This window comes from Canis aureus, chromosome 1 (genome assembly GCF_053574225.1).
Source record: "Canis aureus isolate CA01 chromosome 1, VMU_Caureus_v.1.0, whole genome shotgun sequence".
In the NCBI taxonomy this organism is placed as follows: Eukaryota; Metazoa; Chordata; class Mammalia; order Carnivora; family Canidae; genus Canis; species Canis aureus.
In genome coordinates, this window is record NC_135611.1 from 32,126,109 (window position 1) to 32,152,361 (window position 26,253).

The window sequence follows — 26,253 nt, forward strand, 5'->3', positions numbered from 1 at the left end:
GGCAATTTGAATGTATCAGCCATGCTGAGCCAAGTGGCCTTTCTCAGAGTCTAGAATTTCTTATTTTACAATAACAAAGCCTTAAATCCCTCAGGCAAATAGTCCTAGAAAAAATTTTTTTTCATTATCGGCTCATTAGATGAAGTTAACTCTGAGCTCTTGAAATGTATTTGTTTTACTGAGTATTAGCGATGCCTTCTAGAAGGTTTCTTCATTTTTTTTCTCCCCTAAAGATGGTCAAGGTCAGGTTCTGATAAAGGTCCATCTTTTTTTTCCTTTTTTGCAGACTTGTAAAGAAAGATGGAGAACAAAAACCCCAGGAGGAGCCTTTCCTTAGTCTATCTGTGAGCCATAATATTGTCTATTTATGTGTTTTTAAAATATACAGTGAAAAATTATTTCTGTATTCAGTGAAATATATTAGCGGTGTGAAGAAGGAGGAACTCACCACCGTACTTAAAATTCAATTAGCTTGGCTCCAGGCTTGGCGTAAGATTATCTTGCATAGTGATTTTTTTTCTCTCCTTAAATGCTCACATTTTATTCTCAACCATTAATATAAATGTTCATGATGAAAGATCAATAAATGCCCTGGAAACTTTTTTTTTTTAATTAAAGAAATTTTGCCTGTTTAAGGAAACAAATGTACTTGGGAAAGAAATATAGTACAATTTCATGCTCATTAACCAGGCATGTATTCATGCTACCTGTGGCTCTTTTGGGAAACCCTCACATTTCAAGATTCCTAGTTTCTCTTCTGTAACATATTATACAATATTTGACCTCAGAGGGCAATTGTAGCTGTATGGCTTTTTTTGGTGGGTGATTGCAAAGTATGCCAGTCAAGTCTATGGTGGTAAAAGCATTGACCTAGCATCATACAAGAGCATCTCCTGAGTGATACCCTTGAACCACAGCAGCTTCTCATTGGAGATTTAGCTTTTCAACTTCTCTTACCTTCCAGGGCAGAAGCTCCAAGATGGCTCTTCCAATTGTCTAGATTTTCTTACACTTGGGTTAATTAGGAATCTATCAGTCCAAATGTTTAATCCACAGAATTCTTTATAAAAGTGACATCTTCCAGGGAGCCCCATAGAATAAGGAGCTTATGGGGATGGTGGTAGGAAGGGGCTTAAGGGTTGAGGAGCTGGGGAGGATGGTGTTAACCTTTTGCTGATTTTGTTTTACATCTTGAGATTATTTATTCATTTTTACATTGATCATGCCATGAATTCATGGGGAATGAGTTCCAGCAGCTCAGGCTCCTTTCCATTGGTTCTCACAAAGCATGCTTCTCTTGGTGGGGCAGGCTAGCATTTCAGTTGAATCCAAATACCTTTCTTTTTGGCTTCCGATTTTTCTGATCGTTTTCCTTCATGCGCTTCCGGAAGCTATCTCAGGCTCTTTGAGTGCTTCATACGCTCTATAATTACATTCGTTCTCTTGGCAAGGATCTTGCCCTTACCTTGTTTGTTTACAATGCCAACAGCATACAGGGTAACACTGCAGACTCTTTCAGGTCTGACATGGTAACATTTGTGGGGCATTCCTTCTTGAATGCTGCCCATTCCCTTGAGGCTTACAATATCACCTTTCTTGTATATCCTCATAGATGTGGCCAAAGGAACAACTCCATGTTTTCTAGAAGAGCCAGAGAACATGTACCTCTTCTCTTCCTCTTTGTTTTGGTCATTTTGGCAAATTATGGGAAGAGGGTGGTTCTGGCCGAAAAGCCCTTTCGCTGATTCTAAGTACACCTGGGGCTGTTCTGTGTTGCTATTGTTTGTGAGGAAGAGAGGGAGAACATCACTCAGATTCTTCTTGCTTCATGAGTTTCTGTTCATGAAACAAGAAGAATGATTCCAACTCTGAGAATACCCTTTACCCCACAGGCATCATGCTAGGAATGGATACAAAATCCCATTTCTCCATCTACCTGAGCATGTGCAGAGTCTCTTATGCCTGGAATAAATTAGCAGCACTCCTATCTTTGCTTAGTGTCCAACACTGTATGAAAAATGATCTGCTTTTATAGAGAATAAGCTAACATGAATGCTGTATTCCATCTTTGGAGAAAATAAAAAGCAATTTCTTATTAGAAGCTCAATATTTTTGTAAAGGTTGAATGGATGCTACTTTAAAAAAATTCTAGCTGCTTAAATGTAGAATGTGGAGAAGAGTCAAGTCTGGAAAGATTTCTTTGCTCCGGGCCTATTTATTTTCACTATATTATGAATTCTGTTTGCTTTAAGATTTTGCGTTTTGTTTTAGTTTTTTTGACTTGCTTCTTCTTTGATGATGTGAGTAACATCATATTTGATGACCCTCCTCTTTTTGTACATGTTTTTTTCATTCTCATCATTACTGGCTTAAAGGCAGCTTCATTCTCACACGTATTTGCTATTTATTTATGCACTTACTTATTTACCAATTTGGTGAAGAAATGTTGATATTTTCTTATACTGTTTTACCTCTTCTATCACTTATCTGATCTGTTGTTATTTTCTGCACTTTCTTGTTCATATTCCTTTTCAAATGAAAATGTCCAAAGATTATGTGAGCTTTTTACCTAGTTCTTGCTTGAATTTATGAGTGTTTTTAAAGAAGAACTTATTGTGGGTTTTTTTTTGTTTGTTTGTTTTTTGTTTTTTTAGAGGTAGAGAGGTTGGGGGGTCAGGAGGAGTGGGAGAGAGAATCTTAAGCAGGCTCCATGACCAACGTAGAGTTGCAAAGGGGCTCGCTCACAGGACCCTGAGATCATGACCTGAACCAAATCAAGAGTCGGATAATCACTGAACCATGCAGCCCCAAGAATTTGTTGTTTTAGTTTGTTAGAAAATATTGGTTTGAAAAATTAGCAAAATTATAATTACTTGTCGAAAACAATTCAAAAATACAAAAGTATAATACAGGACACAAAGCAAAACTCTTTTTATATTCCCTTAATCCCACTCTCCAGAGCTAACAGTTTGGCATATATGCTTCCAGATATTTTTCTATGTCTTTGCAAGTTTACCTTTATATCTGTTTATCCATCCATCCATCTAGCTTTCAATCAATCATCTAGCTATCTGTAATAATTTCTTAAAACAAATGGAATATGCTATATACAGTCAATTTTCATCATTTGCAATAGTTATATTCTATAAAGTTGCTCTAAACACTAAATTAGTGAATACTGAACCATTGCTCCTAGGGGAAATTCAGAGTTAGGTTCCTGTGAGCCTCTAGTCACAACATTTTCATCAACTGATCAATTAAAAAAAAACCTTGTTTTGTATGGATTTCTGTCTAAAGACACCGTATTCAATGTATATATTAACTCATTAATATTGAACTCATGACCAACAACACTATAACTCAGGTCCAAATGAAGCTCATTTAACATACACATTTTCTCTATAAGGTACATTATAGACTTCTTATGCTTAAGAACAACAGACAGCACTTAAACACTACTTTGGGGGCCATTTTAAACAGCAAAATCAGGGGCGCCTGGGTGGCTTGGTCTGTTAAGCATCTGCCTTTGGTTCAGGTCATGATCTCAGGGTCCTGAGATTGAGCCTCATGTTGGACTCCCTGCTTAGTGGGGAGTCTACTTCTCCCTCTTTCTCTGTCCCTCTGCCCTCGCTCCCAGCTTGTACTCTCTCTCTCCCTCTCAAATAAATAAAACCTTTAAAAAAAAAAAACCCAGGAAAATCAAATGCAAAAAAAAAAAAAAAAAAAAGTAGCACTAAGTAGACCATAAAAAGGACACATGTTTGTAAGATGAAAGCTGAAATAAGAAGACAGAACAACACCTTGTTCAACCTCAGCTGGAAACATGTGCATTCCATGACTCAAAATTTTCACTGCTCTGTGCATATCTGTGAATGACTGCCAATGTGCCGTGAGCATTGATTTTTTTTGGGTTACAAATACATTTTATGGATAGGCACATTCACAAATACAGAATCTGTAAATAATGAGGATTGACTGTGTATCTCTCTACAATGTGTTTTTCTTTCCATGTTCAACAATAATTTAGATATCCTTCCATGCATCTCATTTGTTGAGAACCTACCAGACACTGTGCTACTAGTGCTGGGATCCTACGTGGAACAAAGCATGACAGAATGTTCTTAAAGCTTAAGTTCATTATGAATAGGTAATGTCATGCTAGGGAATGGCAAGTGTTATGAAGGAATATAGAACAGTATTAGGGGTAGAGAATGATACAGAGGGTGGTCAGCACCCGTGGTTGGAGGAAACTTTCTAATGAAGTGACATTTGACCATAATTTGAATGACTTCATAGAATCTGCTAACTAGATCAAGAAACTAATGAAGGTTATGCTTTGGGGCTGCTGACCCTGTAGTTCTGGGATGGGTTCTGGCAGTGGCCCTGTGTCTTTGTAAAGTTGAAAAGCAAGATATTCCAACTGGAGTCAGTTAAGACCCCTGCTACATCCCTCCCTGACTTGCCCTCTGCCATTCTTTTCTTTATGTTGGTTGTTGTTGGCAATGAGCATTTTTGGGAATTGGCTAAGGCAGTGGTGTATTGGTCAATGGTTAACAATGGCCTCTCAGGAAATGAAAACCCTAGTTTGTAGCACTTCTCATTTTCTGTGGTGTAGATATCACTATCAGGGCCAATTTTAAGCTCTCAGCATGAGATCACAGGAAGTAGAGTGGGAAGAGATGCACACTCGCACACCATTACATAGGATTTCTACTCTACAGATACAGTAGGTATAATTTCAAGAACATAAGTTAACATGTTACTTTGAACTTGCATTTTCTATAAAGTGATAGATATAGACATTTGGTCAAATTAAGGTTTTTTTTTTTTTTTTTTTACTAGACTCTGTCATTGGTACTATCACACACATCCATCAGGAGATCCGTAATGTATGTAGTCTTGCCTTAAATAATTTGATTACTTACCAGCCCAGAGGACAAAGGATAGCTATAAGTGATTTATCGAACATTCTTCTGGAACAGTGAGTCTATTAAAAACTGGTAAGAATAACTTGCATTTGTTGGAATGACCATAATCTTTCCAAGAAGTAGCATTACTTACCACAGTGATTCAAACTGGAACATTGGTAGTACAGGTAGAGTAGATGATGTCATTGCCAGTCACTGGTGAACGAGTCAACAACTTAGAGTCTTTTGTGTTGATCAATGTTGAGTAGGGGTAGAAGCTATTACTTATAAATTTCTGAATTTTTAAGGTAAAAAAAAAAAACAGTACTGCATTTCCCTGTGCTATAGGCAACAAAAACTGATAAGGCTATGGAGGGAAGCTTTTTTCTTTTCTTTTCTTTTCTTTTCTTTTTTTTTTTTTTTTTTTTTTTTTTTTTTAAGATTTTACTTATTTATTCTTGAGAGACACACAGAGAGAGGCAGAGACATAGGTAGAGAGAGAAGCAGGCTCCCTGTGGGAAGCCCGATGTGGAACTTCATCCCAGGACCTCAGGACCACAACACTCAACCACCGAGCCACCCAGGTGCCCCAGGAGGGATGCTTTTTGAGCAGTGTTTTTACCCTTTTGACTCTATCCTCTCTCTCTGGTTTGGCCTTAATGTCATCATGAGTACAAATTTGGGCCTCCACCATTTCAGTTGTTGGGAGTCCCTTCTCCCCTTCAGCCTGTGCCCTCCTGAGGTATTATTGCCCTATCTATGGCTCTACTCTGGTTGATAATTCTTAGAGTAGACAATCTTTTCTCCTTTGCCTTCCAGAATACCACCACCTCCTGCTCCCTACCCCTTAACAAATACACATAAACCAGCACATTCTCATTCTTCTGCTATCACAGATTACTGTAATTTCTGAGGTCAAAGTTCCATGGGCCTTATTGGAGGGACCTCTGATATAATATGAAGAAATGAAGTTCAGGAACAGTATCCAGCTTCAAGGGATGGAGCTGAAAGAAATGAGGAGAGATCTGATTGTCTCAGGAACAGGGCCTGGGATCATCCAGCACCCATGACATAGGTCCAAACACAAAGTAAATATCTAAGAGACACAGGAAGAATAGTGACTGAATAAGCCAACTGGCTTTTTTCTTACTGACTTTGGGATTTACAAATTTACAAAAACTTTATGCCAATTCTATGAAGATGTTTAGGCTTCTGTAAACTTCCTGGCATTTCACCCAATGGATGTGATTCCAAATCTCACTTACTGGTTGAGAATATTGGTAAGGGACAGCGAGCCTGTCAGACTGGGCTCTCAGGGGCTCTGAAGGCGGCAGAGCTCTCTTTGTGACCACTGCAAGCAGCAGGTGTAGGGGAGTGCTCATACTTCACCCATTGGCCCAGTGTTACCCATATCTAAATCAACTCTCAAAGTCCCTATCTGCCAGCAGCTTGGCTCTATTGTACTTGGAAGCAGGAAGTAATTTGTGAGGTGCACAGTAATGATCTATAGCATGCTCAGTGGCTAGGCCCTCTCAAACTATTCTTTACTGTCAATTAAACCCAGAATCTTGAGCATAGGCATGCGGTAGCCATTACTGGTATTTGGCCCAGGGCTCTTTAGGACCCTTCTAATAGCCTGTGTCCTCTCCTGACTTCTGTGTTATTTTGCATTATCAAGACCACACATGAGACTGTCTTCAGAGTCCAGCCCTGGGACCATCTGAACCACTTTGGCCACAAGTTTAAAGAGCTACAAATGCCTGGGGGCTTAGGTTCCTCAGGGGCAGCGCTCAGTGAGAGTAGGTGTAGGAGCAGAAGAGCCTAGCTCTCTTACCTCTGGTTGGGAGAAACTCTGAGGCAAAACATAGACTCCCGGAGTTGTGTAGGAGCCAGCTGAAACTATACTCTGGGACTGTGCCTGAAACTGTACCCTTGTTTGGCTGCTGAAAAAAAAGTTCTTTTTCTTGCCTGTTCCTGCTTCCTCCTTTGTCTTCTTGGTTTCTCTTAGGAGAACTTCTTAATAAGTCACCTGTACATGAATTCTAGTCTCAGGGTCTGGCTCTGGGGAGCAAGCGGAATATAAAGAGCCACACTGAGGGCTCAAACAGCTGCTGTGGCCCAGGACTCCCTGCTCCCATCCTTCATGTCCTGGGCCTCAGAACCTGGTTCTGACCTTTCCCTACTTTTCCTGGCTGTGACCACAGACCCCTCAGGACTAGGACACTGCTGGCGTGATTAAACTCAAATATCTTTTTTTTATTCTTGCCAATTACCCTTCCTGGGATTAGAATCTTCCCCTTCATCCCTCAACTGTTTAAGAAAATTCTTACATGGATGGACAGAATTCAGGAAAACTCTTTTGCTCCCAGCTGGCATCTATACACTTGACGATCACCTAAAGTCACCACAGCTGGGATCTGCTGCTTGGTTTCAACCTAACTAGTGCTGGTGAATTCCAGAACCATACTTGAATTGGCTAGATCCTAGACATACTGCATGGTGGCCATTACTGGGTTGACCTCAGAGGACCGATCTCTCCGCTTAGCCCCCCCTTCTGCTTTACTTGGCATCCTTTGCCTCCTCATCGGCTGGATTGTGGAACTTCAAGCATGGTCCCTGGTTAGTAGATTTGTAAGGACAGCAGCTGTATCTACTTTGATTATTAAATCCCTAGAATCTATTGCTGAGCCAGTCTTAGTATTGAATGAACGAATGAATGAGTATTTGCCTAAGTTACTGTAGAGGATTTTATTAACACCTATATTTCTTTCATGGCATATTTGAAACTCTGCTGCTGATATTTGAACACAATCTAGGGTGTGCCCAACAGGGTGGACAAAGTGGCTTTGGCAGAGATACACACACACACACACACACACACACGCCATCCTCAGGGCAGCATCATGGGGATAATGGGCTCTGGTTTAGCTAGTTCTATCACTCTTTAATAATAAGCATGAATTTAAATTGTGTCAGTATGCACCAGGGAGTGTCCTAAGCACTTTACTTAAAATAATTCATTGTTTAACCTTCCCTACATCCTTATGGGATAGATAATATTATCGTCATTCCCATTGTAGAGATGAAGTGGAGGCAACGGATGGGGGCAGAACTGAGATTTGAATCTGGGAGATCCGTTTAATCTCTGCAATACCCACCTGTGTAATGGGATGACTTTATGAGGATTAAATGCGATACTAGAGACTAGGCTTTAATAGGAGATGATCCATTGTAGAAGTTCATTGACTGCAGAGCACCTGTCTCCTGCTTTTTTTCTTCAAGGCTGTCTTTGTTTTGTTCTTTCAATTAATCTTTTACTTAAGAAAAATTCAAATACCTAGCTGTTTTCAAAATTAAATAAATTAATATCTATGTATTCTTTACATATCTTCAACAAATGCCAATTCATAGGCCCTCTTGTTCCATCTACACATCTTTCTGCATTATTATGAAGTTAAATTCCCAGCATATTATATTATTTCCTCCATAAATATTTCCGGGTAGATCTCCAAGAGATAACCCTATAAAAACAACCAAAATACCATTATCATATCCCCAAATAAAAATCATTCCTTAATGTCATTGAATATCCCAGCAATGTTTACATTTTCCAATTGTTTCTCATATTCCCTACCCCTCCATAAATTTGTATGAATTAGAAGTCTAAATTAAAGTCCATAAATTGCAATAGGTTGCTATGTCATTTAAGTTTCTGATAATCTATAGTTCTCCTTTTCCACAATTTGGGAAAGAACTAAGTTTTCTGTTCTGGAGCTTTCTCAGGAATCTTTTCCTCATGTGGCGGATTGCTTCTATGGTGATGTTTACTTTTTTCTTCTGCCCCTTGTTTTTCCTATGTATCAATAGATCTAGAAACTTGGTCGATTTGATTTAGGGTTTTTTTTGTTTTTTATTTTGGCAGCACTACTTCTTAGGTGTAGTGTCTATTTCTTGCAGGAGGTACACACTTTCTGATAATTCTCCTTTCAGCATGTTGGCAGTCATTGATAATTATGCCTAGATTCATTAATTCATTAGGGGTTGCCAATGGTGCTACTTTACTTCATTTATTATACAGAAGGCTTCCATGTAGAGAAACTTCCCTAATTAACGATTTGTTTTTTTATTTTTTTATTTTTTTATTTTTATTATTTTTATTATTTTTATTATTTTTTATTTTTTTATTATTTTTTATAACGATTTGTTTATGCTGAGTTACAGTTCTTCTAGGGAAAGCAGAATAAATGCTTGATTTCTTCCCTTTACCAGTTTGCAAATAGTGTATTGATTCGCGATCAACTGATGGATTCAAACAAGTCTTTTTTCCATCACTTTTTAAAAATGAACCACTTCAAATTTGTAGAAAAGTTGATAGAGTAAATCCCTTACATAGATGCACCAGTTGTTAAAATTTTGCCACATTTACTTTATCTTTCTGTCTCTGTCCTTTCTTGGAACTCGAAAGCAAGTTGCAGACATCATAACAGTTCATCCTTAAATATTTCATCTTTGTTTAAGCAGGCTCTATACCCAATATAGGGCTCAAACTCACAACCCCAAGATCAGGAGTTGAATGCTCTACCAATGAGTCAGCCAGGTGCTCCTTTCCTTAAATACTTCAGTGTGTTTCCTAAGAACAAGAATACTTTTCTACATAATCACAATATATTATTGTAAGAAATACATTTACTATTAAAGAAAATAATAGTATTTAACAATTTATCCATATACAGATTGCCTCTTGTTCCAATGATGTTTTTTAAAACTATTTTTAAAACTCCAAGAAGCAATGACAAATCATGCATAATACTTCATGTTCCTTTAGTCTTTTAAAATTCTTTTGGTTATTTCTTCTTTGGGGATGGGTACCAAAATCTGCCTGACCCAGAGCCAATTATCCTGCATTATGCTGCCTGCAGCAGGGCAGGGTGTGGGAGGGTCCTGCAAGTAACATTGCTGGTTACAAGATGGTGATTTTCTAATGTGAATGTATCTTCTGTTGTTGATACTTTTCTGTGAAAAAAGAGTTTTCATTACTCCCCCATTTTTCTGAGTTAACATTATGGACTCATGGTTTCTCTTTTGATTCACTGTATTATAATCTATTATCACTGTTATTCTTTCTCAGGTTCACATCGTTCCAAATTTGACCTATGTGAGCTCCAAGATAGTTCCTGTGTCTTTTTACTATATCCTCGCTTGTCTCTGAGCACTTCCATGGCCCACTCAGATATTCAGGCTCACCTTGTGTGGCTTCTCTAAGGAACCCCTTTTCCTGTGAATGATGGGCTTTTGAGACTGTGACCTGGGTGTCAAGTGTGTTTATTGCAATGGGATGTCATTACCTAACGCCCTTTCTGTGAGAAAAGCTAGGAGATCATCTTTTTTTCCCCCCCCTCCCTTCTGATTAAATCAGGAATTCATACTGGACAATCACAGGGTTTCTCTACTTCCAACACTCCATATTTGTATCTTCTTTCTACTACAATGAGAACCTTGGTTCACAACAATATCGATACACTGGTTCTTTCTCTCCATCACCAAAGTTTTTCAGAATTATTATACCAGCTCCTCCCAACAATAAACCTATAGGAAGGTTCAAAATTTCTTCATGGTTTTTTGTGTTTTGGTTCTTTGACTGTCTCCTGCTAAAATACCGTTTCTCAACCTGGACACTCTTGACATTTTGAGCTGAGAAATGATTTGTTCTGGGGGGCTGTCCTGTGCAGAGTGGGGTGTTTAACACTATTCCTAGCCTCTAGATAGTGTCAGTTCTCCCTTCTCAAACCCCAGTTTTGATAATAAATATCTATATACATCATCAAATGTCCCCTGGGGGCAAGATTCCCCTCGGTTGAGAACTACTTCACAAAGAGGGTACATATGGGCTGAGTTACTATTTTCAAAAACTACTTAATTTTATTATCAATTTGATAGTGATCTATGTTCAACCTTAGGGTTTGCTTTTCTTTGATCATTTTCAAATTAAATTTTGTTTTCTGGATAAATAAAACATCTACATGGTTCAAAAGTAAAAACTTGTGAAAAGAAAAAAAAAAGATATACAGAGTGAAGTCTCATTTCCATCTCTATACCTGCCACTCTTTTTCTGCCCAACTACAAATTATTATTTTAATTAATTTTGGGTTTATTTTTCTTACATAAAATATAGCATACTATATATTCTCTTTGCAACTTTATTTCTGCACTTAAAAATATGTTCTAGATATCACTCCAAAGCAATTCATGGAGATTTTCCTCACTTTTTAAATTTACTTTTTTTTTGCAGCTGTTTAGTACTCTACTGTGTGGCTATTACATGGCTTATTCCCTTATCTCTTAGAGATGGGCATTTAGGTTGTTTCCAGTATTTTGATAATACAAATATTTTCACAGTGAATAACCTTGTGCATATGGTGTTTTGGATTTGTGTAGACATGTCTTTGGGGTAGATTCCTAGAAATGGAATTGTTGGATCAAAGGGAAGATGTATATGTGGCTTTGTTAGATAATGCTAAATTCTGCCTCATAGAGTTTGTACTATCTTGCATTCTTAAAAGCAAGATGTGGGGGAATGTATCGGCAAGCTTTGAATTTGTGCCAATCTGATAGGTAAGAAAATATCTCAGCATATAGTTAGTGTAGTATTGACTTGTATTTCTTTCACTGTGAGTAAAGTTGAACATCTTTACATATGTCTGTGTTCTTTCATATCTTTGTGTGAGTGTGTGAACTATTTATCTTTTCCTCATTTTCACATTAGATTTTGGGTTGTTTCTCTCCTGGTGTTTTTACAGACATTAATAATATTAGGTAGATTAGATCTTTATTTGTGATACATGTTTCAAATATTTTTGCTCAATTTATCTTTAGTTTTAAATTTTTCTTTATGATTTTTTTGTCATGCCAAGTTATTTTTAAAAAATTATTTAGATATGCTTATCAATGTATATTTTCATGTCTGGATTTGAATCCTAATTAGGTTTCCCCCACAACAGATTATAAAGATATTCACCCATGTTTTCCTCTACTACTTGAACTATTTCATGTTTTAGATTTAATCTCTAATTGAAGTTTATGCTGATGTATGGATCTAGTCTTATCTTTTCCCAAATAAGGTTCATTTTCCTTAACACCATTTAATAAGATCAGTGACCTTACCCTTGGCATGTATTTGGTTCTACTAATTTTGTTCTATTCCATGGCCTCTCTATTCATATGAGAGTATCATATACTTTTTTTTTTTTTTTTTTTTAAATTATAGAGATTTTCTAGTGTTTTAAATCTGGTAAGGCAAGTCCTCCCCTGTCCCCACCTGGCTCTTTTTCTTTTACTTTTTTCTTCAGAATTTTCCTAGTTATTGCCTTTTAAAAAAATATGAATTTTAGAACCAACAGGACTAACTCCAGCAAAGACTTCCTGGTATTTTTATTGGGATTGCATTAAATTTAAATAACTCGAGGAGAACTGATCAATAACTTTGTAATGTTAAGTCATCCTATTCAAGAGAAAGGGAAATGTTTCCATTTTTTGAAGTCCACTTAATGTCTTTCAGGATTTAAAGTTTTAAAATCTTCCTCATGTAAGTTTCATTTCCGTTTATTACTTGTGTTAAATTTATTCCTAATTATTTTATCTCTTTTTGTGGCTCTTGCAAAAGCATTAAATTCCCTGATTGGTTATGGTTTATATATTTGAAGGCCATTGATTTTTATGTATTAATTTTGTATCCTGATATCTTATGGATTTTATTGTTTTGTCCTACCACTGAATGGCTTCCCAGGGATTCCATCATATTATTTACAAATAGATATAATTTAATTTTTGTTTTCAATTTTTTATGCCCACCTAGAATCCTCCTCTGACCTTTTGTACTCTCAAGTGCCGTTTTTGCTGTTAATATGAACTCAAGTTATCTTTGTCTTTTCTCAGTAATACACCTGAATGAACCCAAGTATGATGAACTGTAGGCTCTACAGCCTCCTAGCCATGATCCTAGTGACCGTCTTACCAAAAATAAGAATGTGCTGGTTTGTTTCCAGTTAAAGCTGTCATCTTCACCACTAAATCAGGTCTTTCATTGCATTTCTAGGTGTTGCCTGGGTGCTCTTAAACCTTGGCTTTGGCTCTGACCTTTCCTTTCTCCTTCACCTTACAATCACATCAACTGCCAATTCATGCAAATTTCACTACAGCAAACTTTTTTCCTTTCCCCTACATCCAATGGCTAATCCACTTGATGGGTACATGGCCCAGACCCATTGCTTCAGTTGGATATCTTTGAAGGTTAATTTAGCTTTAGAACCTATTCTGGGATTGGTTTAGTCCTCTGCTGTGACTGCATTTCAGTTTACTTCTTCTCTCTGCTAACTTCCTCACTGCCTTCGAGATATTTCTGAGAGCATTCCTCAGTGAAGTCCCTGTATAAACATCTAAGGGTCTTGGTATGTTTTCTGGGGAATCCCCATCTGTGACATCTCCTTTTCATGTGGACTGCTACACCCAGGGTTAGGCCCTGTTGTTTCTTGCTTAGAATATTGCTAATGCTTTCTAACTAGTCTCTTCTCTCATGGACTCCCCTTTTTATAATCAATCTATACAAGTGTAAACAAACTCTTTATCCTTAAGCATATCTTGAATCACGCTGTTTCCCTGTTCCAAAACTTTGGTGGCTCCATCATCCACTTAATAGGTTTTTATTCTTTATCATGAGCTTCAGGGCATGTGCTAATTTAGCCTCCACTCTTTTCATCTGTCATCCTCAACTCCAGTGCAAGTGTCCCATGCTCCAGGTAAACTTGACTAATTGCTGTCCTCCAAATCTATCATAAAAATTTCTCCATCTGGGGCACCTGAGTGGCTCAATAAGTTAATCATATCTGCCTTTGGCTTTGGTTGTGATCCAGGGGTCCTGGGCTGGAGCCCTGCATTGGGCTCCCTGATCGGTTGGGAGTCTGCTTTTCTCTCTGCCCCTTCCCTGCTTGTGCTCTCTCTCTCAAATAAATAAATAAATAAATAAATAAATAAATAAATAAATAAATAATTTTAAAAAGAATTTCTCCTTCCTACATTTGTCTCAATTTTTCTTTCTTCTATTATCTTTCCTTTGTAAAACTCCAACTGCATTTCAATCTCCACTTCATACACCACATTGTGAAGATTTTCCTTATACCTCACTTAAATACAAAGTCTTCATTGGTCATCCCAATGCATTTTCTACTTCTTGTTATCCTCTTGACTCTATTGTGTGCTTCTTTTACCTTTTTACCTCCCTTCCTGTCCTGCACCTGCACTGATGGAATAGTCTTCAGGGCAAGGCTTACCTAAATCATCTTTATATTGCTTGAAGCAGCAAGCATAATTCTTCATCTTGGAGCTCCATACATTATTAATCAATTCAACTGAATGTGAATTACTAATTTGTTTGACATTTGCATGAATGCTTTTTATCTTTCCATCTTCTCACATTTGGGGGCAGAGGGCTCCATATATAGGGCATTATTTCACTAAAGTTTTTTTTTTTTTTAATGCACGTCTTTATTTATTTATTTATGATAGTCACACACAGAGAGAGAGAGGCAGAGACACAGGCAGAGGGAGAAGCAGGCTCCATGCACCGGGAGCCCGACGTGGGATTTGATCCCGGGTCTCCAGGATTGAGCCCTGGGCCAAAGGCAGGCGCCAAACCGCTGCGCCACCCAGGGATCCCAAGTTTTTTTTTTTTTTTTTTTTTTTTATGAAATAATATTTACATTCTGTTTCTCAGTTTTCACTGGAAGAAGATCCTTGAAATTTCCTTAAAAATATTTCTGAAACTAAGAACAAAATAGTGCCCCATAGAGTAATGGCTATATCCTTTTAGACATAGACAAGAACTGTCCAGAATTCCTGAGGATGGAGAGGAGAACCATGAGACCAGAGAATCAGATGATGTGACATCAAATTCATGATGCAATTCAAAACACAGCTGTGGGGCAGGAATCGGGAACCAACCATAAGTTTCCTTCTCTCCTGTTTCCATCCTACAACTAAAGTGATATGGGTTTTAGTTTCCTTTTGTGTACAGCAGTTTCACCCATATCAAAGTAGAGCTTTTCTTTTCCCATGAACCCTCGCTTCATTTTATTAACTAAATCTCTTCTCCATCGAATGATAATAGTGATGTTATCCAAAGCACTCTTAATTGATATTCGATATTGCCCATAACACTACAATTAGAGACAGTGAAAGTAGAGTGCTAATTAAAAATAAGCTTTTGGTGTTAAAAATAATATTTATGTAGGCCATCTGTAGAGAGAAAGAAATAAAATTGAATATCATCCACCTCAAAATATATTTTTAATTTTATCTATGTCATCCTATTTCTCAGAGGAAGCTAACTACAAATGGTGTAGTACTAGAAATGCACACTTCTCCTTTTTGGGGTATAAAGGTTGAGTTTTCAACAAGCAGAGTGTGGTTATGGTTGAATAGAACAGTACAAGGTTGTGTTTACATAGGATCTTTCATTGAAAGGACTTTGAGTGCTTCACAAGCACTGCCTCATGAATCCTTCCAACCTCCTCAGGAGGTGAATGGAGTTACTGTTCCCATTTAACTAATGGAAAACTTAGAAAAGAGAGGGTGAGAGCTTCATATTCATCAGTGACCATACAAATATGACCTACATAGCTTTTTTGGTTCTTGATGTTATAGCTATACTTGTAGAAATGCTAGATTTATGTTTTGATTTTATACTATTGTCATTTTTCCTTACTTTTGCATTAGACTGTTTAGAAACTATCACATAAAAACTTTCATAAAACTTTTTGTATTGCAAAGTATCATCTTTAAACTTCTGCTATTATAGTAATCATACCAAAGGGCTTTGTTTTGCCTTGTTTATTAAGAGGGTGCATTTCAGTTACCTTAGCCACCAAGATATAATCACAATCCCAGATTTGAACTAAGACTGGTTCTAGGTGGGGAATTGCTGTCACAAAGCCCATGAAACTTGCTTTGCAGAAAACAGCACTAATTGAAACACCCAAGCAATGTGTGAAAAGGAAAGCAAGTGGTAACAGGACACTGATCCACTGGCATCAGAAAGAGATGACCATTGTAAAAGTAGGGGAAGAGTTCTAATCAGCAGCCTGCTGTGGATGCTGAGATTATATGAGAGATTTTGAATATTATCAGAAAAAAAATCTGTTTAAATGACAGCAGTTGAGTTATTGAAACTGGTTTCTAATTCTTTTTCATAGTAGTTTGGGAATGGTCTCCTCCTCCACCTTACACAGCACTGGACAAGAAACAAAATGGTGGTGATAGATATGCAATATTAATTTGATGTGCTCTTCTTAGTGAGAGTCAGTCAGAATCAAGTATATCTATGTGTATCAATGAGACAATTCTATTTCGAATTCTATTTTGAAGACTAACATCAGGAATGGTTAAAAAAAAAAGAAAAAGCAATCCCTGAAGTAATATATATCAGAACAGGAAGAGCTCTTCCTTTCCTCTGAAAGAGAATGAATTGTCTTTTATTCACTTTAAGTCTAGAATCTTAGCCAATCAGTGAGTGAGATATATGCTGGCCCTTTGACAGTTGTCCAGTCTTGACACTGTTGCTAATAATTTGTTGACAGGAACACCTGGTGATGGCAACAGAGGTGAGGGTAGGAGAGAGCCTCACTGAGCTAGTGTAGCACTGGCAGAGAGCAGTAGGAAGGAAGCCAGTCAGATCTTCATTAACTGGCCCTTGGTAAGTTCTAGGATCTAGATTTTATGGACTCTACTTGGCATGAAATAAAGATGAAAAAGGGTTTGGTTTGTCTCCTTTATACCTATTTATAAATATATTCCAAGGGAAAAAACTGTACCATTTCTGAAATCCTGTACCTGAGTCTTTAAAATCACAGACTATTTCTGGACCCAGTGTTCATTGGATCATATGTCATGATGCCAAATCATTTTTGGCTATCAGAGCACTTGAAAAACATGTTTTGGAGATTCTGTGTAACATTCTGGGTGGGGTGGTTTCTAAAAGGCTCAATCTTAAACACAAAACAGAGCTGTAAGGCCAGTGATTAGTTTGATGCAAGAAGTTCACAGCTCTGCTGAATATGCATAATGTTCAGAATGCTCTAAACCCATGCAGGGTTGACACATCTTTCACCATATGTTGACATAAGAAGGCTAAATAGTGTGGGTTACACATTTTCAATCTTTACCCAAATAAACTCAGTTTCTGCAAAAAATGATGAGAATTTGATAGAGAATTTATGTAGATTTCTCTTCAATATTTCAACATTCTACCCCTGTGTTTATCATCTAATTTAAGAAAACTTTTCTAATCCTTTTGAGGCTCCCTACAATTTTTTTCTCCTTCTGCCTCATTCCAGAGGTAACTACTCTCTTGACTTTTGTGTTTATCATTCCCATCCTTTTCCTTATAGTCCTCAAATAAGTATAAAAATATGATATATCAATACATAAATATATTCTGTAAATATATAAATAGATACTATAGGTTTGTAAAAATATATAATCAAACTGTAAGCAAAAGGTATAAGTATACACATATCCCTAACAAAAGTGCTAATTTTTAAAACTTTATAGGAAAAGTATAATATTTTATACCTTTTTCTATGATTTGCTTATTTGTTTAGAGTTTAATTGTGACATATGCATGTAGCTCATCAGTTCTCTCTGTTGTATTTGGTTGCATAAATATACCACAAGTTATCTATTTACTCCCAGGCTTTTAAGACGGATCTCTCTCTCTATCTATCTATCTAGATCTATGTCTTTCTATATCTTGATGTTCACAAGCAAAATTTTCTCTAGGGTATAAAAAGTGGAATCACTGACTAATGGAATATGAACTTTTGCAACTTTGCAAGGTAATGCCAGTTTGTTTTCCTAAATCAGTAAATCAGTTCACACACCCACCAACAGTGGCTCATGGTTCTTATTGTTCCATATCCTCTCCAACCTTTGGTATAGTTAGACTTTCAAATTCTTGCCAATTCAGTGGGTGTGAAATGGTATCTTATAATGGACTTAGTATTATTTTCCCTTGTTTCTAAAAGGTTCGAACTTCTGATTATATGTTTCTCCTTTAGTTAAATGTCTATTTTGCATGCCCATTTTATTATTTATTGGGTTGTTGACTTTTACTTATCTGTTTTCAGTAGTTATTCCTGGACACAAATGCTTGTTTTGACTATGCATGTATGTTGCAAACATCTTCTTCCAGATTCTTATCTTTTCAATTTCTTTTGACATAGTCTGTTATTTATTTAATTTTTTTCCACCAAGGCAAGAAATATTTTCTGTTTAATATTTAAAGAGGTAAAATTAAATTAATTATAATACTCAGAATTTTTATTCAAACATAAGGATTAGAAATGATAACATATATTTGTGTTATTTTATTTTATGTGTGTGTTCATTATTTTAAAACGCAAAATGGCAGATATTTGTTTTCTGTCATTCTCTGGCACAATCTATTGAGATTGTGATATTTGGTCTTAACCAAATGGATTTATTTACTTAACTGAATCCTGTTATCATTATGGGTATATCCAAAAATTCTGTAAAAAATAAAATAGCAGCACATGTCTCTTTCATTCCAGATCCAATTTCTGGGAAAAGGGCTTGATACTTGTTTCTTTTTTCCTTATAATCATTCACTCCTTTTCTGGTCATCTGGCTTCCCCTCAACTCACTTGGAAACTGATTTTTAAAGATCACAGAGACCTTGTCATTTCCAAATTGAATGGCCTATTTAGAATTGCCAGATTTATTAAACAAAAATACAGAATTTGCAGTTAGATTTGTATTTCAGATAAACAGAGAATTACTTTTTAGCATAAAATGTGTCCTAAAAGTCTCAATGTATGTCCCAAATGTTGTCTTATCTCCTACCTCAAAGCATAATTGGTCAAGCACAAAATCCTGTCAATGCCTCAAGTATTCATATTAATAATTCCTTCATAATGATTGTGATTCTACAGTGAAATAAAGATAGGAAATTTGGGTATTTAGTTCATATGGTACTCTTATAGAACAGGGAGTTCTGATTATATTTTTTTCTAATCAAATGCTGTTCAACCAGTCTCCAGGCCTGACATTTCCCCCTCATGCTGGCTTCTCCCAAGGCAGTATGACTGAGGGAGAAGATGCAGGCTAACATAAATTATCCTGGTGGGAAGTGGTAGAGCAGCAGGGAATGGTTCTGATGAAGAGAAGAATCCAGCTCTGAGAAAAAGAGAAAATTAAGATGATGTGTAGGTGGGGGGGATGGGGAAGGAAAGCATAGAACTGGGCCTGAGGTTCCCCTCTCTCTCTTACACCATCATTCAATTAATTTTCCCCTAACTTCTATCCTCTGGAAGGAAATGCAAGAGACAAATAAATATAAACCCCAGAAATGGAAATTAAGGCAACAATAAAATATCTTGGATGGGTTTCAGACCCATCCAAGATGAGAGAATGTGGTCAAAAGTCTTTCTAAATAAATGATTTCTGTTTGAAATTTTAATTGCAGTAATAGTTTCATGATGCAAATGAACTTGTATTATGGATTTTCAATAACTTGAAATTAGAGTAGTATACCAAAAACAATGGCAATATTTAACACTTAGAAATAGCCAGGTATGACAAAAAGACAGAATTCCTAAAACCAAGAATCAGTACTTCTTTGGAGGTTCTGTCTTTAGTCATTGCTTTTGCTGTAGAAATTCAATTCTTCATTGGAGACCCGCTTTAGAAGTGATTGTCTTCTTGAAGCCCGTGCCAGTCAGGAGTTTCAATGCTTGGCTCAGAGCAAGTTTGCATTTCAATGTACGCCTTACTGTGGCTGAATACCACAGTTCTTCCAAGTTCCAGTCCCTTCCTGGATCATAGCTTCCTTAAGGCAGGAGCCTATGCTTTATCTGTAGTCACCTCTCCGCTGTCTTGGCACTGGGTTGAGCTTAAGGACAGTTGACTTGAACCTCACCTAGCCTTAAAACAAAGAAGAAACAATTCATTTTGCTCAGTTTGACAAGTATGGTTCTTGTAGCACAGTTATATATTCCTAGTAAAATAAATTGGTAATATATTCTATCTCTGAAATTATACTTTGATAATCTGTTGAGTACACATACGTTTAAGTTTTGGAAAATACTCAAAAATTTCAAAAGAGACAGTTGGATACTTAAGTGATAAAAATGTGTTTAAAAAACAAGGGTCTAAAAATGCTTGACCGGCTAAGCAAGGGAAGATCACTTAAAAATTATGGCTCTTTCTCTTGTCTGGAAAGCCAGAAGACTTTTCACAGGACTGTAAGGAGAAAGTTTGAAAAACAAGGAAGGTGGCCTTTCCTCCAAAGACTTCAGCTATATATTATCAGGGATCCCGATTTATACATGTGGAAATTGATGATGTTGAGCAACTTGCCTAAAGGGAGTCATTGATGAGAGCTGGGAAAAGTCTCCCAGCTTGTGCTGTAACCTGCACACTGTGTTGACAGAAGCCAGGCTCTGCAGACTGTTTTGTAAGTGTAATGTTAGCATAATGTTAGCAAACAATAAAGCAACATCTGCTACAGACCCGGCCGAGAAGTCAGTTTTTTCAAAGAACAAAATGACCTGAGAGAGAGGAGGTAAGTCTGAGAAAGATGAGTCCTATGGTCACTAACATTTTTATTAGAGACTTACAGAGAAATGAATGTTCATCCCCTCATAGTAACTCGGAGAACATGTGAGGCACCACAATTACTCCTGCACAGTACCTCTCTATCCCTTGCCTCTAAACAGCCCAGTTTTCTGGTTATCTGACATGGATACAGCTTTACTGAAATGACGGGAGGAGAGGGAAGGAGCTGTGTCTCACGTGGGAAAGGTAAATGCTAAAATGAAAAATAAGGCTGGCATCAGAGTGGCTCAAAGAGTGTTCCCTCATAATGTTTCTAGGAAGAAAGTAAGCATGCCATTTAGATCATTGCTGGAATATTGAATTGCTACCATTGGCTTTCACAGTTTGAATAAAATATGTAACCAAATCCTAACACTCATTATAAAAACACATATGGAAAATCCTTTTTCATTTAGAGCAGACAACATAGAAGCACTATTTTAGCCACAAGAATGTGTCCCAATGAATATGACACCAGAGCCCCAGACTGCTGTGCTGCTTTAATTTGCCACACAAGAACTAGGATTTTTTTATTTTGCTTCACATTCCTCACAAGGCTCTATTTTAAAGCTGTTAGGCAAGAGGTGATATGGGGACAGCATTGTATTCATAAAGATTTCAAAGATGTGGAGGTTCCCACTGTTTGACCTATTTTACCATCTATGCATTATGTACTGTAGAAAGTTTCATACATACAGCAAACTCATTAATGCTTAAATATGTTCTTATGTCTGTGCATTTATATGTGTGAGTGAATATACATACGTTTATTTTTTGGATGCATACTTTTTCTGGATGACAAGATGAATAATATAAATATTATCAATTATGAATGCATTTTCATTTAAGATGATAGTTATATACCTTAAGAAGAATTTACTTTTCAAATCCAGAATTCTTTAAGCAAAGACAGTTAGTTTAAAATTCAAGAAAGCACCCAAAGAATACAAGAATAAGAACTTGAAAAGGTACATGCACCCCTATGTTTATTACAGCATTATTTACAATAGCTAAATTAAGAAAGCAGTCCAAGTGTCCATCGACAGATGAATGGAGAAAGATGTGAGATAGATATACATACACACACACAGACATACACACACTGGAATATTATTGCATATATGTTGTATAATGTATGTATATTGTATTATATACCTTGTATAAATACACACACACAGAAAATGGATTATTCAGCTAAAAAAAAATGAAATCTTGCCATTTGCAACAACATGGATGGAGCTAGTGAGCATTATGCTAAATAAAATAAGACAGAGAAAGACAAATCCCGTAAGATTTCACTCATATGTGGAATTTAAGTAAAACAAACAAGTAAAAAAAAAAAAAAGAGAGAGAGAGAGAGAGGGAGGCAAACCAAGGAAGAGACTCAACTAGAGAGAACAAACTGATGATTACCAGAAGGGAGGTTGGTGGGGGGTGGGGTGGGTGAAATATGTGATGGAGGTTAAGAGTACACTTACCCTGATGAACACTGAGTAATATAGAGAATTGTTGAATCACTAAATTAGTGTACCTAAACTAGTGTAACACTGTATACTGAACTTAACTATACTGGAATTAAAATTTAAAAAACCTAAAAAAAATTAATAATAATGGAGAGGAAAAAAATAACATTCAAGAAGGCAAGAGGAGTTAATTGTATAAAATACAATGTGCCAGATTCTATCATCACTGACTTGCTAGAGAAATGTATTTTGGAAGCTTTGTTCATTTTTTTCAGGCCACTAATACATTAGTGTAGTAAAATAGCCTCAGAACTGATGTGACTACTAAAAATATGTAATTTACAACTCAGAGCAAATTATCTAGTGGTTGAATCTCACCTGATCTGGTGTTATTGCCTGAATCTCAGAAAAATCAGAGTTGTTTTTTTGAAGAATAAGGCATTAGTAGGAGATTGGGTTCTGTCCATCCATGTCTGTCATTTATTGATTCTTTCATTCGACACATCTTTCTGAGTGCTTACTCTAAGTGAGGCACTGCTTTATAAGCTGCTACAGAATGTTGAGTAAATTTGACAAGTCCATCTTTTAGGAGTCTCTCGTCATATTTTAGTGAGGGAGAAAGAATAAGCAATTACAGAGATGAAAAGAAGATGATTTCTACTAGTAAGGACTGATATAAAGAAAACAGAATGGGGCAATGTATTATGGAGGGAACTTGGGAAGCCTTTTGAGGAAATAATATTTGAGTTGAGCTCTGGATGGTAAAAGCAAAGCATCTTCTTGACAGTCTGAGAGGGTGAGTATTCCAGGCAGGGAGAACAGTCAATTTCAGGCCTGAGGGAAGGCTACATCTGGAAAAACAGCCAGGCCTGAGCCAGGCTAGGCCAAGAGGAGGTAAGGGGGAGAGGATGAGGGCAGAGAGGTAGGAAGGACTTGACTTTGAAGACCATGGTAAGGAGTCCTTCTGTGACAAAAAGTCATTGGAGGGTTTTAATTGGGCCACTGGCTTGATTTAGGTTTTGAAAGATCACTTGGATTTTTGGGTGGAGAAAGCATTATTAGGAGATGGAGATAGAAATAATAATTTTAGATGACATTCCATTGAGTCTTACAATGGGTACAGCAACAGAGATGGAGAGAAATATCAGTGGGTGAGATGGGGATGTGTTTTGTAGGTGAAACCTACAGGATGTTGGGTTAAGGGAATAAGTGTAACTCAGATGGCTTGAACATCTAGGTGCATGGTTGTGCCATTTATTGACAGAATAAGTTGGAGTAGGTTGTGGTGGGGGATGAGGAGGTGAAGATAATCTGGGCGAAAATACAAAATTCTGTTGGTTAAGTTACATTGGAGATGTTGGTTAAACACTAAGGTTGACACTAAACGATTGGGGGAAGAAAGCAGGGCTGTTTATCGATAACTGAATCAATGAACGAGCACTGGAGAAAGCTGGTGGAGATCCCAAAGAGGTGGAAAGCATCCTTATACAAAGCTTTGAAAGCCTCAAGTCAGAATTACTAAATCAACTTCTTCCTCTGCCTTGTCATTAAAATCTCCTTATCTTTAAAATCGTTTTGGTCCTTCAAAAGGGACAAGTGCCTGGGGCCGAAGAATTAAGTACAATTTGGAAATGTTTGTAGACTCAACTACAAAAAATACAGTTTCAGCACAACATCCCCACCCGTCTCTTCTAGTGCACCTCCCCCACCTGTCTGTTTTTTTTTCTAATCCATTTTGAACTACATTCCATGACAAATGCGCAAGGAAGAAAGCTGGTTGTTCTTGTATTGCTCACTCTACTCATCCTTCCAGGAGAACAGACTATATGTTTATAACAAACCAGTAGAACTTTGGGTGGGAAATGTTTTTCTTCCCTGTTATCAGAATGTAGCCAGACTTAAAGAAGACTGGTTATCTATTAGTCTTTGGTATTCTAAACACGCGGGTGTGGACTCCCCACCTGGCTGTGGCTTGCCTGAATTGTAACCAAGATTGTCCCAATTAGGTTGCCTAAATGCCTGACAGATTATGCTTTTTGGCAGTTCAACCAGAAGCCCAGTGCTTAGGCCAGAATAATAATAGTGTTGTAAATTCATAAAGGACAGAACTGACATCTAAGAATGTAACAGTAATGTGCAGTGAGTGCTTTAAATATGAACTTAACAAAAATATATATTCAGAAATGAGCTTGATCCTTTGAAAGATCATTAGGGAAACAATGCAAATCTAAAGCATTTTTAAAACTCCTTAAAAAGAAAAAGTCTTTCAGGAATAGTTTCAGTTGTAAATGCAGACATTCTTTTTTTTTTTCTTGACATTTTCCATTTTTGATCAAAATTCATTTATTAGAGTGGAAAAAGAAATTACAGGATTTAGAGTCACAGACCTGGGTCAGATCCAACCTTTGGTACATTCTGGCTTTATGACGTTGGAAAGCACTTGAGTTTTCATTTACTTATCTAAAAACTGGAGAAATTGTAACACCCTTTAAAAATATGCATGCCTTGAATCCAGTAATTCTACTTCTAGGAAATTGACTTTAGGAAATGATCATAGAAATCTACAAAGACTTATCTATGAAGAGGGTGCATCTGAACCACTGAAATATTTGAATTCTTTGAGTCGATTATGACGTATCCACATACGAGAATACCAACCAGTGAGTACAGGTGACTTTGTAGAAAAAAATTAGTGACATGAAAAACTGTTCAGAATCTGGTAGTAAGAGAAAAATCATAAAGTCATGCACAATGTGATTATTTTTGGAGGTGAGAGCATATTTATGTATTCACCCATGGAAGAAAGATGAAACCGATCAGCATCGCCACGTCACTAGCGGTTAGACTGGAGCAGTGAGATCTTGAACAAGGTTTGGCTTCTTTCTACTCTTCTAGATTTTCCCAAACTTCCTTCCGTGCACATGTACTAATTTTATGATTATTGAAGAAGTATTAAGTGGGGACACTAATATCCACCTTGTAGATTTGTGGTAAGAATTTAATAGGTGAGATGATTTACAAAACACACTTAAGCTTAGTGCCTGGCATTTATCTCACATTCTCAGTTACTTTTACCCAGTTTAATCACTCATCACGGATTCAGCTTAAATGATTCTCGACTTAAAACAACCCCAAAATATCGTGAAAATTTGCCACCAGGAGGGATAACCAAAAGAACGTTCCACACGCCGCAGCGAAGGCAGTTTCAAAAGAGATGCACCTGAAACGCTCTAAAAGCGCTGTGGCGGGGACCCTGAAATTAGCATTTAAACTTAAGGGGACGAACTACTTGGGAGCATTTATTTGGACACATAAGCTTTGGATTGTTTGTTTAAAAACCTGTCATTACTACGTAGTCACATGGGGTCCACAAATAGATGGAACAATATCTACCTCAGAGTGAGCAATTAGTCTGTCATGATAAATGCCCCTTCTTGGCAGGGCCTCTTGTGGCATCCCAGGAACACTGTGTGAGCGCCGCTGCTCTTTCTCAGCAACATTCTTCATCCTGCGGAAATGTAGAGGGAGGCTTCCGCGGGTCCGCTCGAAGGGCAGCTGGCAGCATGGCGAGCTCTCTTCCCGCGCCATTCAGCCACCTGTGCTCCTTGCCCACCGCCCACGCTCTGCGCGCATGCGCGCACGCACACAGCCGCGCACGCACGCACACGCACACAGCCGCGCGCGCACGCACAGCCGCGCACGCACACGCACACAGCCGCGCGCGCGCACGCGCACTCCTCACCGCCGCTTCCCTCCATTCTCCCTTCCCCTGTGCTGAGTTAGGAGCTCCTCTTTTTTTTTTTTTTTTTTTTTAAATCTCTGTTTTAGCATTTACCGTAGAATATTGTAAACATTAGTTCGCTTATCTCACTCTTGCACTGGAGTTCCTTGAGAGATCCGGCACCTTTATTCCCTCCGAGCCTTCGTCTCTTCATGGTAGCTTTTCGCCGGCAGAGCGGGAGCTGAAGGCCTCACGCCGCGGTTCGTCGCGGTCACTGCCTCGCGTCGCGGAAGTGGAGTTCCTGGCGCGTCCTGGGCACCCAAGAATCGAAGTTTTTTTTTGTGATAGTTGTATTAGTTCTTCACTTTTGTATTCTCGGGATCTGGCGAAGCGCCTGATAGGTGATGAGTGCAAAATACGTTTCTAGTGGATTAATGAATTTATACATTTACAGAATATGGCTTGCAAATGAAAGAAGAATGTCTTTTTTGTAGTGCTT

The 26,253-nt window shown here is 37.5% G+C and overlaps 1 protein-coding gene and 1 long non-coding RNA gene across 6 annotated transcripts in view; one reads left to right on the top strand and one right to left on the bottom strand.

Moving 5' to 3' along the window:
• The window catches only part of LOC144312413 (uncharacterized), a 128,918-nt gene that overhangs the window by 74,518 nt on the left and 28,147 nt on the right, over nt 1–26,253 (top strand). For all 5 annotated transcript variants that reach the window (XR_013377872.1, XR_013377874.1, XR_013377875.1 and 2 more), the window contains one exon: nt 287–344. Coding sequence is in view for 1 of the 5 variants with exons in the window: in XM_077895160.1 (XP_077751286.1) it covers nt 287–344 (58 nt within the window). In the remaining 4 variants the exon portion in view is untranslated. The remainder of the gene's footprint in view (nt 1–286; nt 345–26,253) is intronic.
• On the bottom strand, nt 18,254–25,661 carry LOC144312429 (uncharacterized). The gene is made up of 2 exons (XR_013377910.1): nt 25,427–25,661; nt 18,254–19,898 (listed from the first exon to the last, which is right to left on the bottom strand). It is a non-coding gene; the product is annotated as an uncharacterized LOC144312429 (long non-coding RNA).